The 16,759-nt window shown below is 36.3% G+C and overlaps 1 protein-coding gene across 1 annotated transcript; it reads right to left on the reverse strand.

Moving 5' to 3' along the window:
* Positions 1-2,604: 2,604 nt before the first annotated feature.
* btr33 (bloodthirsty-related gene family, member 33) lies at positions 2,605-16,139 on the reverse strand. The gene is made up of 7 exons (XM_056451118.1): positions 16,077-16,139; positions 10,288-10,856; positions 10,080-10,175; positions 7,985-8,218; positions 7,663-7,810; positions 7,545-7,571; positions 2,605-4,090 (listed from the first exon to the last, which is right to left on the reverse strand). Exons 2-7 carry the CDS (start codon positions 10,852-10,854, stop codon positions 3,513-3,515), a joined length of 1,650 nt encoding a protein of 549 aa, XP_056307093.1. The 5' UTR covers positions 10,855-10,856; positions 16,077-16,139; the 3' UTR covers positions 2,605-3,512.
* Between the last annotated feature and the right edge of the window lie 620 nt (positions 16,140-16,759).

Genomic DNA, 16,759 nt, shown 5'->3' on the forward strand with positions numbered 1-16,759 from the left:
TCATAAACTCCTAAAAAACCATACCTGGATGATGGAAGCATTTAGCGGTGCTTTTGACTGAGCCGAGTCCAGTTTGAGGAGCTACTTTTCGATATCAACAGGAGGATTTCCCCTCAGGACACCAACTGCAGGCACTATGTTATAATCATCCCCCTACAAGAGGAAGCTCCTGATTGGTTAACTCGGCCCGAATGTCCGCTAAAGTTCAGATTTTTGTGCAAAACGCTCAATTCGCACCGATGTATTTGCGTCGCCTCATTCGCGCAAATCGTGCCACAGGATGCCTATTCATGCCTTAGCATTGACTTAACATGTAAATCACTCGTGCTTATCCTTGTCTGGTGTTAAAGCACCATTAGGATTAAATTATGGCCACATGATCTTGATCATCCTTAAGCTGTGGTCACACTGGGCTTTGTGTGTGCGAAATTCTGTCGTACGGCGCTGCAAAAAGGGGCGGGATTAAACAACATGATTAGACATTAAAAAAAGCGAGCGATTGCTCCATGTTTTAAATTTCTGTCCAGACAGTTCCTGTTTTGATCCTTGATTGGTCTCACGCAGTCAAGTGATGCGATTTCGCAGGTCAGAGTTCACCAAGCTTGAATTTTGCACCGCAGCAACCTGCGAATCTTGACGCATGACCCTGCGTTTCCGGTCTGACGCATTCGCGTCTATGGGAGGAAAAGCCCAGTGTGACCACAGCTTAAGTCCTCGCTGCAGACCGCAGCTTGATGACGTACTGGACCTGTCACCTACACTTACCCCTACCCTAAACCCAACTGCCACAGTAGAATGAGCATTACCTTAGTGGATTAGACAATGTCCACTATGTATTGGATCTGGTCTAGTACGTCATTGTGGTTACAGACTCCAGCAAGGACATCTTGATCAACCTGGCCACTGTAATTGTCGGTTATCAGCTGGAGTTCCCACTAAACACACTAGAGGGCACTTCAGCCATCTATATACTATATCAGACATTCACCTGGACTACACACCCTATGATGGATTGCATCAGTCAACCTGCTACAGCTGTTATCAATCCAGACTCTGATCAGACACAGCTGCAGCACATTACGCACAGCATTTAAGACAATCACACAGGTGTTATGGCTATGTCTTGTTTCACTGTATGGATACTGATAGTTCTGGTTTCTTGGTATATTGTTGTTTGACCCTGCCTGTCTTGACCATTTTTATAATAAACTTATTGTATAACTATGGTTTGTTCTGTAGTCTATCAAAAATATATAGCTTAAAGGGGCTAATAATTTTGACCTTAATGTTTATTAAAAACTGCTTTTATTCTAGCCAAAATGAAACAAATAAGACTTTCTCCAGAAGAAAAAATATTATCAGACATGCTGTGAAAATTTCCTTGCTCTGTTAAACATCAATTGGGAAATATTAAAAAAAAATAAAAAATTCAAAGCTAATAATTCTGACTTTAACTGTAAATGTACAGTAAATGTATTCCCCACTAAATTTTACTGTACTAATTATGTACAAAATAAAGAGTCAGATTAACAGTTTGTAAACATGTGAGTAGAACTTTTTAACATGTATGCATAGCAGATGCTTAAATCCAAAGAAACTCACATTAAAGGAATAAGTTTGTCAAAGTGCCATAATTCAGTGAATGAGGCTGGATTTGTTTGAAGACTAGATTAGAAAACACACTACAGTGGAGATGAATGTATTAACAACCTTTCGGTGAGAACAACATGCAAGTCACGTTTTTTAATTAGTATTTTGGGTCGAATTTACTTGAAAATAAAACAATATTTCAGACAAAAATGATTTTCAAACAGTAACAGATCTGAGGGCGTAAAAGCTGAAAGCCGATTCACCCTGCTTTGACTGAACTCTCAGAATTTCTAGTTTACATGATATCAATGATCTGAGTGATCTGTTAGGTTTGTATCCAGTGAGCATGTCTGTAATGTATTGAGGTCCTAGGCCATTTAGTGATTTATAGATAAGTAGTAATACTTTAATATCTATTCAGAATGTAACTGGGAGCCAGTGTAAAGACCTGAGGATAGGTGTGATGGTTCTGGTCAGAATTCTGTCCGGAAAGGCTAGTGAGGAATCCATTAAAGTAATCCACCCGGCTGCTAATAAAAGCATGAACAAGTTTCTCTAAGTCCTGACTGGAAACAAAGCATCTGATTCTTGCAATGTTTTTGAGATGATAGTATGCTGATTTAGTTGCTGCTTTGACTTGACAACTGAAACTAAGATCTAACTCCAGAATCACACCAAGATTCTTGACCTTAATTTTTGTTGTTTGACTATTAGAGCCAAGGTACGCATTTACCTTGAGAACCTCATCTCTGTACCCAAACGCAATCACTTTAGTTTTCTCTTTGTTTAACTGAAGAGGTTTTGGCTCATCCAACTTTTAATTTCATCAATGCATTGGCAGAGGGTGTCAATGGGGCTGTAGTCATTTGGCAGTAAGGCTAAGTAAGCAATAGATCTGAGCGTCATCAGCATAGCTGTGGTAAGAGATTTGGTTATTTCACTCAAGGAGCATATAAAGGTTGAACTGGAGAGATCCTCCATCTAGATCAGTTCAATCATCAGTTGTTAGGCAGAACAGCAAATCTGCACAGAAAAAGTTACGCATACACATAACAGAGCCTGCAAAAGAGTGAGCCTTCGCCCCTCCCGTCTGTTATTGTTCCTGCAAATGAGCAAACTCTGAAAGTGGAGTTGTAACATTTTGTTGATAACAAGTACAGAGGACTTAACTTTTCGGTTATCAGTCACACAAAGACACAGCTGTTATGGAGCAAGGTTATATGAGGTTAAGCACATAAGGTTATATGAGGATAAACACATCAGTGTGAGTTTTAATTAATTAAAAACATAAACTGTTAATGCAAGGATTAGTCTATTAACGCATATAGGACAACGTTAAAATCATCAAAAATTCCTTCAAAGGTAAGATCTGAACCTTTTGAGGACCGTCTCTGACAGCCCAACCAAGTTTTCCACCCTGTCCGGAAGTATGCTGTGATCAACAGTGTCAAATGCAGAACTGATTGTTTTACCTACAATCTTAGAACAAAACATTCACGTAAAGGAAGAAAATTGTGGCATTGTGAGGCCATTTATTTATCAATTCTCATCAATAAATGAGGACATTTCTGTGAGGGTGGATATTTGAGTAAGTTTAAGTGTCATTTGCTAGGCACCAAAACAAATATTGCTAGTAAAAAAAAGTATAACACTATGACAGATCCCTACAAAGATGTTCTTTGCATCTGTAAATAGAAGACATTTATGTGAAATCAGTATTGAATTATAAGTGATTTGTAAATTAATTTTCCTAGAAATAAAATATATATGTGAAATAATTTCTGTTGCGTTGTCATTGGATACAAATGGATTCACAGTTAAATATATATGTACAGATTAACAGTCATCATTACTCCATATCAATTCTTTTATGTCTTACATTATTTGCTGTTACATTGCTGTTTTTTATTGGTTTTCAATCTTTAGATTGTCACAGTATCATATATCCTTGCCCCACTGTCAATCCTGACAGGTTGTATGACCAGCGGGGCATTGTTATTTCCTGTGTCATTCATGTCTGGGTTGAAGTAGGCCAGTAAGCTTTCAGTAAAGCGCTGTCCAGTGAATGAGTAGATATGTCCACATGCACTTGTGTCATAAAATGAAACTCGTCCTTTTTCAAAATCCACATATATTCCAATTGTCTGTGGAAGAGACTTTAGTGACAGAAGCACTGATTCACGGTTACAGGCCCTGTACTCACAGCCGTTTCTCAGACAAACAGCCCAGTAACCATCCTCAGGACTCAGAGTCACCAAACCCTTTCTGTTGACTGATTTTCTGGCCACTCCCAAGTCCCATGCTGTTTTCCCTGAGACTCCTACTTCCCAATAAGTCCTTCCCCTTGAGATAGGCTCTTTGGACAGGACGCATGGTGCCATGTCAAAACGTTGAGTGTTGTTAGGAAATTTGCGTTCTACGTTGCCATCACTGACACTTTTCCGGTCTTCAGACACCGCCAACCAGGGGTTTGCTGTGTCATGGTCAAGGGTCAAATCCACTGCAAGAATTATATGAGGAAAGAGAGCAGAAACTGAAAGACCTGTAATGTGTGTGACAGACAAAGGAGACATCCAAAACATGTAGTGTTGGTGGTCCTCCAGGAACGTGGTTGAGAAACACCAAATTAAGGTATAATAAAGCCTACACCACAAAGGTTTTCCAAGATGTGTCTGATTGAACGGTGCATTCAATAAAAAGAAAAAAGATAGTTCTAAGAGTCAGGTAATTATTTAGTTTGGTATCAAATTAACTTGGTTCAGACTTAATTTTTTTATTTAATTGAATAAAATTTTCAAAATTAAATAGGCCATAAGGTGCATTTTAATGTCTTCCTTTGCCTTTAGTGTCTAATGTGTATATTAGAGTATGTACAAGGCCCACAAAGCTGACTCAGCATAAAGTATGTCTATTAGATGTTTAAAAGACATCTAATAGACATCTAACAATAGTCCAAAAATAGACTTGTTATTAAATGGACATGAATGAATGACTACACATGTGTAACCTGTCTAATCTGTCTATATGATGACAAAAATCTACATTTTTACTGACATCACGAATTTAACCATGGTTTAGTCAAGGCATCTATATTTTGATGTCTATTAGATGTGTTTTAACACATGCACAAAATCCTTGCTGGGATCTATACCAGTCCTTCTGCTGTATTTCCTCATACATCCATTAACTTTTTACAATATGAAATATTACTTTAAGTATAAGTATAAACAAAGATGGAAGGGAAGGTTTCTTTGTTCGCTTATGTCTTCTGTGTTTTTCTGAATTTTACATGCAATACGTTTATATTGCGCTGCCAAGTTTTAATGTAAAAACTGTTTATTGCAGGTAGTAAACATATACCCTAGCCTGATGTGGAAGAGAAGACAAAGGCGAACAAAGTCCTTTTTACAGTTTCTTTTTTGCAGAAAGTGTTTTTGGATGATTACAGTTGAATAACTGAAGTCACGTGGAGTGTTTTGACAATGTTTTTGGTTAATTTTCTGGACTTTCAACACCTCAGGACTGTTGCTAAATGATGAGGGAGCTCTCAGATTTATTCTAAATATCTTCAGTTGTGTTCTAAAGATGAACAAAGGTTTCAGGGAATTACAGTGACATGAGGATGAGAAATTAATAACAGAATTAAAAAAAAATTTTGGTCAACTGAACCTTTAAACTGATATGGTAAAAGCAGTTACTTGATTGTGGGAATTTAATTACTTTAGAAGCAATGAAAACTAAAACTCAATTACACACTCAGAAATAAAAGGTACAAAAACTGTCACTTGGTGGCTAACTTTTCCAAATATATTGAAAATGTACATAAAGTGTCCACACTAGTATCTTAGTGATACATATTATTACATAAATATTTCATATGATACATTTTTGGACTATTTGTGTACAAATATATTCCTTGAAGGTACCAGTATGGGCCCTAAAAAGTTTTGTCCTGACAAGTTTTGTACCTTTTTGGGAGTATATGGTGATGGGCATTATATTTCCAATAAACACTTGAGGTGTTTGGCCAATGGATCCACTGACCAATCAGGGAATTCTGCACTTTATGGAGGTAGAATATGAAAAAAAGGAATATTTTATGAATATTAAAGCATCTACTAAACCCAATAAACTTAACAATTGCCTTTTGGAATAGCCTCACATGGCCTGTCTAAAATATTGTTAAACATTAAAAATTGAAAATTGTTAAAAAAAAAAAAATAGTTAAAAAATGTATGTAGTTTCAAAACAGGGTACAATACAGGCCCGTAGCCTTCGGAAGACCCACCCCTCACTGCCAAAGGTCTAGATTTTGTCCCATACATAAGCTAATTTGTCCTATTTTATCTGCTATGCCATCATAAATAGTGAAAATAACCCATTGATAAAAGCTTTAAGACCAAGCGGAATCCTCTGTTGGCTCAGTTGATCAGTTTTAGCCAATGCTAGCTAATGTTAATCACGAGTCCAACATCCAGCTCTGCAAGAAAACATACAATCTTCACTCTCAGAAATAAAAGTATGCGAGCTGATACTGGGGTGGTATCTTTTCGAAAGGTACAAATTTGTACCTAAAAGGTCATAATTAATACCTCAAAGGTACATATTAGTACCTAAACAGTACAAAAGTGTTCCTCTTAAAACTTTTAGGTACTAATATATACTTTTGAGGTACCAATATGGACCCTTTAAGTACAAATGTGTACCATTTAAGTACAAAAGGTACCACCCCACGACAGCTTGCATACTTTTATTTCTGAGAGTGTGATGTAAGAGATGTCTTCTTTCGCTGTACTGTATTGTTTTTAAATAGAGAAAAATTTCTACAAGTAACTTTTATTCTAAACCTTGGACCTTATTCTTGACACAAAAAAGACCAATAAAAAGGTGTGATCCACCAAAAGCTCGAGACGAATAACTTCTTAACGCATGGGAGAGGAAGATCCTGAGGCGGATAAGGAATAATGCAGAAGTTGCAGACATGTATGCGAAGCCAAGCCTGGCCACGGAAATAAAGAGGAACCGTATAAGTTGGCTAGGCCACTAAGAGAGACTCCCTGAACAAAGCTATTAAAAGAGCATACAAGCTAAAACTAGAAGGAAGGAGACGTCCTGGTAGGCAACGGAAGAGGTGGTTAGATGACGTAGAAGATGATCAACGTACCCTAAGAGTGCATGCTTGGAGAAAGCAGGCTTTGGATCGGGAAGGATGGAGAGGAGTGGTGGAAGAGGCCAGGGCTCTACACAAGCCGTAGCGCCGCCGGAAGAAGAAGATTCATCAAAAGTGGCCCTTATTTTAATTGATATGAATACTATTTTGGCTATGGTTGTTGTATATTTTTAAATGTACTTTTTTAGGAAAAAGGCTAGAAAATTGTGAAGCTCTACATTATTATTATTATTATTATTATTATTATTATTATTATTATTATTATTATTATTATGGACAAATTCTGACTGGGGAAAGTTGAATGTGGTGGCCTGTGTTATTTGCCTAATAAATGACAATACACTACAGTTTAATTGTAGAACTTTAACAGATTTCTATTTTTAAAATAAGTGGTTTTGTTTTGTTTTGTTTTGTTTTGTTTTGTTTTTTCAAATTTTTTATCTTAAATCTTTAGGAAATATTTTTGGTCCATCATTATGAGGACCACCCGACAAACTAATTCAGCTAAAAAATAGTGCTTAAAATATCACTAAAATTAGTGAGTATTTAAATCTCATAATGAAATAAAAACTGAGGAATATTAGTGATCAAGTAAATATGGGATTTAACTGTTTAAAATTTAAAGTAAAGAATATTTTCAAAAAATAGTGAAGTAAAACATATTAAACACACAGAGTAAAACATACATTTGCACTCACATTACCAAACTAAATTGTAAAATTGTTCAGTAGGTATGTTATAGTAAGTTTATGAAAGACTCTGTCTTTTAAAAGTATTATATTACCTGCATAATGGGATATGGCCTCAAGTTCTGTAAAAAAAGAAAATTAAAATAACTAAAAGACAATCAGAATGTTAACATTTGGGTATTAAGTTCAGTTGTCAAATGAAACATTAGTAACCTCTCTTTGTGGCGGAGTGTATTTGTGTTTTCAGCAGTTCTTCTGCGGCATTCAGGGTTTCTCTTAGTAATTCCAGACCCTCACAGGTGTGAGCACTGATCTGAGACCAGCTTTTACAGTGTGGCATCTCACTTAGTGTAGGGAAAGCCTGGAAAGGTCCAAAAAGTGTGTTTTATTCAAAAATGTTTGTCTTTAAATAGATAGTATCTTGTAAGATCCACTATTTATTAGTTATTATTTATTTGTGATATTATTTATTATTTGATAGGGTGTTTGAACGTAGAGGTAAAATCAACTTGCCCTTCTGGCTGAAAAGAGTCACCTGTATAAGGCAGAGGTGGTCTTCAGAACTAGAAAGCTTCTCCAGCTCAGAGTTTCTGGTGTTCAGTTTAGTGATCTCCACCTCCAGCTCTTTAATGAGGCGCTCTACATGTTTCTCTGCACTTTTCTGCTCGTGTTTCATCTTTCTGAGCAGCTCATTCTGGCTCTTCTCAATGATCTGCTGCAGTGTGGTGAACACCTCAACACTGTGTGCCATCTCTCTTTCTGTGTTCTCCTAAAAGACAAATGAAACAATGGGCTTAAAATGCATTTGTACTTAAAGAAATACTTCACTTTTCTGAAAATGGGTTAATGTTACAACTCTCCTAGAGTTACAAACTTTAGATTTACCATTTACGAATCCATCCAGCCAATCTCTGTGTCTGGATGGAGCACTTTTAGCCTAGCCAAGCATAGGTCAATGAATTGGACTAGACCATTAGCGTCTCACTTCAAAATGTTCCATCATGTACTAAGGCAGACAAAAAATGAAAGGTTGCTGTTTTTATGTGAATATGGCTAAAAACTATTTTCAGTTCTTTGGGAAAAGTACCTTGGTTATTTTGCCAGAATAAGAAAGTTGTTCTAGCTCCAAACACTTTTGATGGCAGGTTTATCATAATTCAAAGGTTTATCGTTATGTTAATAATCAATTAATATCATTGTTTTAAAATCTCATTACGTGGTTCTCTGGAATGCTTGATTGTGATTGGTCAATTACAACATTCCAAGGTATGTTATTCCCAGATAACAACTGCAGAAACTAATAACACAGGCTCATCTGGGTACTACGAACCATACTGACCATTAGTGAGTAGATCCTTTAACTTATTTACGTTTTTCTGTCACAGCAATCTTTGGTGATTTTCTTTCTGCAAGCTTAACGTTTAATGAAATATTGTAAAGTATTACAGCTCCGCTTATTACCTCTGCTTCACTGACAAGCCTGTTGGTCTTTATTCCGTGGGAAAAACTACCTTTACATTATCCCTTACTTAATAAGTGGTCATTCAATTTGAAATCAGTTTTTGATAAAATCATCTGTAATGATAGATAGATAGATAGATAGATAGATAGATAGATAGATAGATAGATAGATAGATAGATAGATAGATAGATAGATAGATAGATAGATAGATAGATGGATAGATGGATAGATGGATGGACGGGTAATTGGGTGGGTGAGTGGGGAGATAGATAGATAGATAGATAGATAGATAGATAGATAGATAGATAGATAGATAGATAGATAGATAGATAGATAGATAGATAGATAGATAGATAGATAGATAGATAGATAGATAGATAGATAGATAGATAGATGGATAGATGGATGGACGGGTAATTGGGTGGGTGAGTGGGGAGATAGATAGATAGATAGATAGATAGATAGATAGATAGATAGATAGATAGATAGATAGATAGATAGATAGATAGATAGATAGATAGATAGATAGATAGATAGATAGATAGATAGATAGATAGATAGATAGATAGATAGATAGATAGATAGATAGATAGATAGATAGGCAGGCAGGCAGGCAGGCAGGCAGGCAGGCAGACAGACAGACAGACAGACAGACAGGACGGGTAATTGGGTGGGTGAGTGGGGAGATAGATAGATAGATAGATAGATAGATAGATAGATAGATAGATAGATAGATAGATAGATAGATAGATAGATAGATAGATAGATAGATAGATAGATAGATAGATAGATAGATAGATAGATAGATAGATAGATAGATAGATAGATAGATAGATAGATAGATAGATAGATAGATAGATAAATAGATGGATGGAAAGGTAATTGGGTGGGTGAGTGGGTAGGTAGGTAGGTAGGTAGGTAGGTAGGTAGGTAGGTAGGTAGGTAGGTAGATAGATAGATAGATAGATAGATAGATAGATAGATAGATAGATAGATAGATAGATAGATAGATAGATAGATAGATAGATAGATAGATAGATAGATAGATAGATAGATAGATAGATAGATAGATAGATAGATAGATAGATAGACGGGTAATTGGCTGGGTGAGTGGGGAGATAGATAGATAGACCTTCAACACAATGTCAAATGCACAAACATTATTTACTTTGCTTAGTTTTATAGAGTGTTTGAGTTCCTCCACTTTACTCCATCTCTCCATAATCATCCGCTTCAGGTCAGTCTGTGTCTTTAATAGCTGAGTCTATGACAAGAACATAGAGAACATAGGAGTGATGAAATTAGTGTTATTATTATTGAATTACTGAAAACACTGGCAATGTTTTGTTTGTACAGTCATTAAATAGCAAATGCACCTTTCTTTCCATCCATTCTCTCTCCACAGGTACAGTGTGGTGTGTGTTATGCTCTGCATTCATACACAACACGCAAATTGCAGATCGGTCGTATCTGCAGTAAAGCTCCAGTGGTCTTTCGTGTATCCTACAGATCCGTTTGTCCATGCTCTGCGGCTGCACCAGCGTGTGTTTGGTGAACCTGGAGGTGTGGGACGTCACATGCGCCTCACAGTATGACGCCACACACACCAGGCATGATTTGACAGCATGGGACGCCTTCTCCAGTGGACACATGTCACAAAAAACAATGTTTGCTTGGACTGGACGAGATGACTTCTGACCCCTCTGTTTACGGATTTGCTCTGCCATCTCACGAGCAAAAGAGTTTTCACAGAGATCTGGAGTTTCCTGGAAAACTGCGGAGCATTTGGGGCAATGGGAGGAGCCAGATGCTGTCCACTGGGCAAGGACGCATGACTGGCAAAAGGTGTGACCACACGGGAGGGACACGGGATGGGTGAAGACATCCAGACACACTGAGCACTGGAACAGCTCCTCAGACAGAAAGGGGGTGGAGGATGACATCACTAGATGAAAAGGGGATAAAAACATAGAGAAGTCATTTAGAATTATTCATCGTACATATCCAGTGAATACTCTCTTAGTAAGATATTTTGTAACCGTACTAGTGTACTATGGGAAAATGTCTTGGTAATTATAAAACAGAAGCTTTACATAAAAACAAAATATATATAATATTTCTTAATCTTCTTATCTTATTAACAAACTTTCTATAAATAAATGTAAATTTTCAAACCAAAAACCTTTTTATATATATATATATTGCTTACTGAAATGCAGTATTATTTTGAAACTATTTTTAAACTATTTCCTTTTGAAAAAAATGCTTTAAAAACAACTGAAATTTGTTAATTATATAATCATAATCGTTTCCCAGTGTTGGGTTGCAGCTGGAAGGGCATCCGCTGCATAAAACAAGTGCTGGATAAGTTGGTGGTTCATTCCGCTGTGGCAATCCCGGATTAATAAAGGGACGAGGCCAAAAAGAAAATGAATGAATGAATAATCAATCAAAAATATAATAATTTCTTTAATGTGTGATATATATATATATATATACCCCTTCTATTTGTTTGTTTGTTTTTGTTTTGTTTGTTTTCTTTTTTCAATTTTTTTTTCATTTTCTATGTAATATACTATGATTGCATATTCTCAGTTTTCGCATATAAAAAAACACAGAGAAGTCATTAATAAATGGGCAACAGACATGAGAAAGCCAAAAAAGTGTACTTCCAACGTAATCTCACAGCAATTCGTAACTTTTTGATTTAGTGGCTAATTCGTCTGAATTCGTATGATCTAATTTGTACAATTTAGTATGATTTGCTCATCCCCCAATGACGGTTGGGGTTAGGGGTGGGGTTAGGTGCCACGCCTCCTTTTTAAAATGTACGAATTAGCCACTAAACTGACAAAACGTAAAATACTTAAGTTTCCTCGTGAGATCAGGCTGGTACTTTAGTGTATTTCGGTGAAATAGTAGGGCATTATCATGTCAAATGCATGCATAGGTTGATAATAAAAGTGACTTCTCTTGAAAATGTATCATATTGTTAAAAGGGCATACGAATGCAAGCATAAATGCAGAGCAAGTACACAAAACAGTCCATGGAAATGTGGCTTTTGTGCCACATTTTTATTTGTCTGACTAGTTATTAGTCAATCATAGCAGGTATTTGCTGTCCCATGTAAGATTGTACCTGGTGTCACTTGCCTAACAGTCAATTCCAGCAATAATAGTTGAGTTGAGTTCAAACATTTGTACAGAAACTACATAGCCTTTTTTGTATACATACACTGATAAAACTAATTAGAACAACATATAATGTTATTGAAAATTAATCTTACTTTAAATAGTTTCTAAGTTCCTAACCCTAACTATATATATAAAAAAACATTAGTACTGTTTAAGTGACACTATAAACAAAAATAGCAAGAAAAACTAAATCTAGTATTCCTGCACAATTTTTTAACCTTTCTTTAACAGTAAATCACTATTTAATCTTCAAAATAAATGTAAAAATATTTCCAGTAGATGGCAGCAATGTTCTACTAATTTAAACTGTAGCCCTTTAAAACTTTATTATCATAAATTGAATTAATTTGAGGTTCCTGTGTGGAGTTTGCATGTTCTCCCTGCGTTTGCCTGGGTTTCCTCCGGGTGCTCTGGTTTCCCCCACACTCCAAAGACATACGGTACAGGTGAATTGGGTAGGCTAAATTGTCCGTAGGATATGTGGGAGAATGAGTGTATGTGTATGTTTCCCAGAGATGGGTTGCGGCTGAAAGGGCATCCGCTGCATAAAAACGTGCTGGATAAGTTGCCGGTTCATTCCGCTGTGGCGACCCCGGATTAATAAGGAACTAAGCCGAAAAGAAAATGAATGAATGAATTGATTTGAGAACATTTTACACAAAATTTTACTTAAAATGTTGCACTTTTAATAAATATTTTAATTATAAATTAGCTAATTCAAGCTAAAATAGCCTTGATACTACAGTGCATAGTGTAAAACTATATTATTTATAAATGCTATCACTAAGCGACGCAGTGGCGCAGTAGGTAGTGCTGTCGTCTCACAGCAAGAAGGTTGCTGGTTCCAGCCTCGGCTGGGTCAGTTGGCATTTCTATGTGGAGTTTGCATGTTCTCCCTGCGTTTGTGTGGATTTTCTCCAGGTGCTCCGGTTTCCCCCACAGTCCAAAAACATGCGCTATAGGTGAATTGGGAAGGCTAAATTGTCCATAGTGTGAGTGATTGTGTATGGATGTTTCCCAGAGATGGATTGAAGCTGGAAGGGCATCCGCTATGTAAAACATGTGCTGGATAAGTTGGCGGTTCATTCCGCTGTGGTGACCCCGGATTAATAAAGGGACTAAGTCGAAAAGAAAATGAATGAAGGAATGAATGTTATCACTTGACAAGCAAAATGATAGGATTGTTTAACAAAATCCTGCAACTCTGGAACTCCAGACGGTGTTATTACACTACTTTAATCCTTTTAACCTCGCTTTAACCTCTTTTTATCACAGCTTTTACTTCAGTTTATTTATATGATCATCATTCATTCATTTATTACATAAAAATACTTTTACTTTTCATTCATTCAATTATTCATTTTCCTTCAGCTTAGTCCCTTTATTCATCATGAACCGCCAACTTATCCCGCATATGTTTTACACAGCGAATGCCCTTCCAGCTGCAACCCAGTACTGGGAAACATCCATACACACTCAATTACACACATACACTATGGCCAATTTAGTCTATTCAATTCACCCAAACCGCATATCTTTGGACTGTGGGGGAAACCGGAGCACCCGGAGGAAACCCACGCAAACACAGGCAGAATGCAAACTCCACATAGAAATGCCAACTGACCCAGCCGGGACTCGAACCAGCAATCTTGTTGCTGTGAAGCGGCAGTGCTAACCACTGAGCCAATTTTGACTTCAAATGCATGCATAGCTTGCTAATAAAATGGTGACTTTTTACTTGAAATTACTTGAAAATGTAATCTGTAAAGCATCACACATAACACATCTTGGCCCAGTTTCACAAACAGGGCTTAGATTAAGCCAGGACAAAGCCTTAGTTAAATTAGGCTATTTAAGCCACGTTTATAAAAATAGCCTTAGAAAAATATATTACTGATGTGCACCTGGAGACAAAAATAATGACACTGATGTATTTTAAGACATCTCACCGCAAGTTATTTTAAGTTGAGACAGCTCAAACATGCAATTTAATTTGAATTTGAATATTACTTTATTTAACAGGGACAATGCTCATTAATAAACAGTAGAACTGTAAACAAGCCAGAGTTAGCCACAAGGGCTAATTTTCATCTGTTGCCCCCTGCCATATCTTAAAAGGCTACCTAAAATCAAAAAACACATCATCACACATACAAAAACAGTAACATTTACATATGATATGAAGATTTAAAACATGTAATAGGAATTTGTTAAAATCTTAGACAAAAGAATTACACATGATTACAAACCTTATTTGCTTTTAGCCATTTCTTTAACTTGTATTTAAATGTTGAATAATTTGTAACACCCCTTAAATCCATAGGAAGTGTGCTCCAGAAATGACTGGCTCTAAGACTGATCGTACAAAAGTTGTACGCCTGAACTGCACAGCACAGTCTCCCCTGGTAACAGATCGTGTTGCTTGACCATTATTAATCTTGTGAGTCACAAACTCACAGAATGGAGGTGGAGCATATCCATTTAAAATAAAAATAATAAAAAAAGGTAAGAAAAATTTGACTAGCCTTAAACCTAGTTTGTGAAACCGGGGGCTTGTGTCTTATTGTTAAAAAGGGGTAAGAATACAAGCTTAAATGCAGACCAAGTACACGAAACAGTCCATGGATATCTATCACAGGGTCTGACCAAGAAGTTGACAATCTAATCCATCTAGGGGATTTATCCATCAGCAAATACTGTACAAACAAAACATCCCTTCAGTGCACTCAGTGCTCAAATTTACTTGGTCGTTTTCATTCACTCCTTTCAGTAGACTTTATTAATGGACTAATGTAGAATAGTGTGTTTAGGAAAGTTTAAAAGTTACAAATTCTGGACACTAAGCTAGAACTCCCTTCAAAGTAATTTTAAGAAGATTTAAGGATATGCAGATAAAATAAAAAGCCACTTAATGGCCTCTTAAGCTGTACATTTTCACAATAATCTTATTTTGATATATAGACTAATATTATTATATAAATGAATTGATATATTGACTACTGTTGTAGTTTTGACTATATTTATAGTCAATATATATAATCTATATTAAAATAATGCATTGCAACTTCATCATTGGGTGACACGGTGGCTAAGTGGTTAGCACTGTCGCCTCACAGCAAGAAGGTTGCTGGTTCGAGTCCCGGCTGGATCAGTTGGCATTTCTGTGTGGAGTTTGCATGTTCTCCTCGTGTCGGTGTGGGTTTCCTACGGTTGCTCCGATTTACCCCACAGTCGAAAGACATGCGGTACAGGTGAATTGAATAAACTAAATTGGCCTAAGTGTGTGAATGGGTGTGTATGGATGTTTCCCAGTACTTGGTTGGGGCTGGAAGGGCATCCGCTGTGTAAAAAATATGCTGAATAAGTTGGTGGTTTATTTCGCTGTGGTGACCCCTGATGAATAAAGGAACTAAGCCGAAGGAAAATGAATGAATGAACATCATCATTGAAAACATGACATAAATTTCAGTTTAAGTCACATATTTTGGTTTATCTTAAATGTTTATGAATTATTACATATTTTGGTTTAAAACTGAAGCAATAATGATACTGCATACAAAGATCTACAAGTTATAATACAAAATGTAAATCACTTTCAGTCCACAAAGCAATGCACTGTATGAATACACTAAACAAACCACATCTAAAATCCTTTGTGGGTGTGTGTGTTCTGTCTTTTGTTCATTTATCCTCTTGTTAGAAATAAAGAGAAAACGTCTGTCTCCTTAAAATGACCTTATGTTCAACTTTTATTAGAGTTTCATGCTCAGTTTCATCTTACTCCCTACCACTAAACATTCACTAAGAGGTCAAAGTCCAGTAACGTCAGGTGATAACTATTCTCAGGCTTGTGTATACTAGTAAAGAAATATTTACACTTCTTAATTTAATAGTTTCAATAGGTAAATTATATGATAAATAACATTTTTAAAATTCCCATGCTTAATATGATGAGTATGAGAACTCTTACCTGTAAAAATAATGATGTTTCTGTCAGGAAGCAGGATAGCAATGCATTCACCGGCAGCTGAATGTCAATTGTAAGTGATTGTGAGCCCAAGCCCTGCCCCTTTTGACTAGGATGGGATCTTTTTTTCCATTGACTGGTGAGTTAACCCTTTCAGTAACAATAGATGTAAAGGCTGTTGTAAAGGTAGAAATAAGTATTTGTTGCCTTACACCATTAAAACATTTACTTTTAGATTTTAATAAAGAAATGTTTCATATTGTAATAACATTTTGCTTGAGAAATGTTCATTTGCCTTTCTGTCTGTCATGTTTATGTCTGTACTGACAACAGGTTCACTTAGAAATCCAACACCTTCAAGTTTTTCAAAAATAGTGGAATCTGTACTGAAAGCCATTCCTCATGCATGCACATATATGAGAAGCTGTTGGAGAGTGACGGGCTAGGGGGGAGCATCTGTTTAATGATAAAGAGTTGGAGTTTCATGCAAATCATCAACCAAGTGCTAAAGAATTATTTGCATGTATGACAATATTTTTTTTTCAAAAATGATACTTTCTTGACAATCAATGAGCTTGTCTTTTTCTGGCTCAGCGCTAGCTGGGAAAGCAGATTTGAATGATCAAATCAGAGCAACTGATCACAGACTGATCACACCAGTGTGATTGTTTCAAAGGGTTATTTGC

Source organism: Danio aesculapii, chromosome 24 (genome assembly GCF_903798145.1).
Source record: "Danio aesculapii chromosome 24, fDanAes4.1, whole genome shotgun sequence".
Taxonomy (NCBI): domain Eukaryota; kingdom Metazoa; phylum Chordata; class Actinopteri; order Cypriniformes; family Danionidae; genus Danio; species Danio aesculapii.

Excerpts from the sequence above, each read along its gene's own strand:
- btr33 (XM_056451118.1), bottom strand. The coding sequence starts at position 10,854 with ATGTCATCCTCCACCCCCTTTCTGTCTGAGGAGCTGTTCCAGTGCTCA. Across the intron at positions 10,176-10,287 it reads GAGAATGGATGGAAAGAAAG|ACTCAGCTATTAAAGACACA; the intron begins GTGCATTTGCTA and ends TTCTTGTCATAG. Across the intron at positions 7,572-7,662 it reads ACACTCCGCCACAAAGAGAG|AACTTGAGGCCATATCCCAT; the intron begins GTTACTAATGTT and ends CTTTTTTTACAG.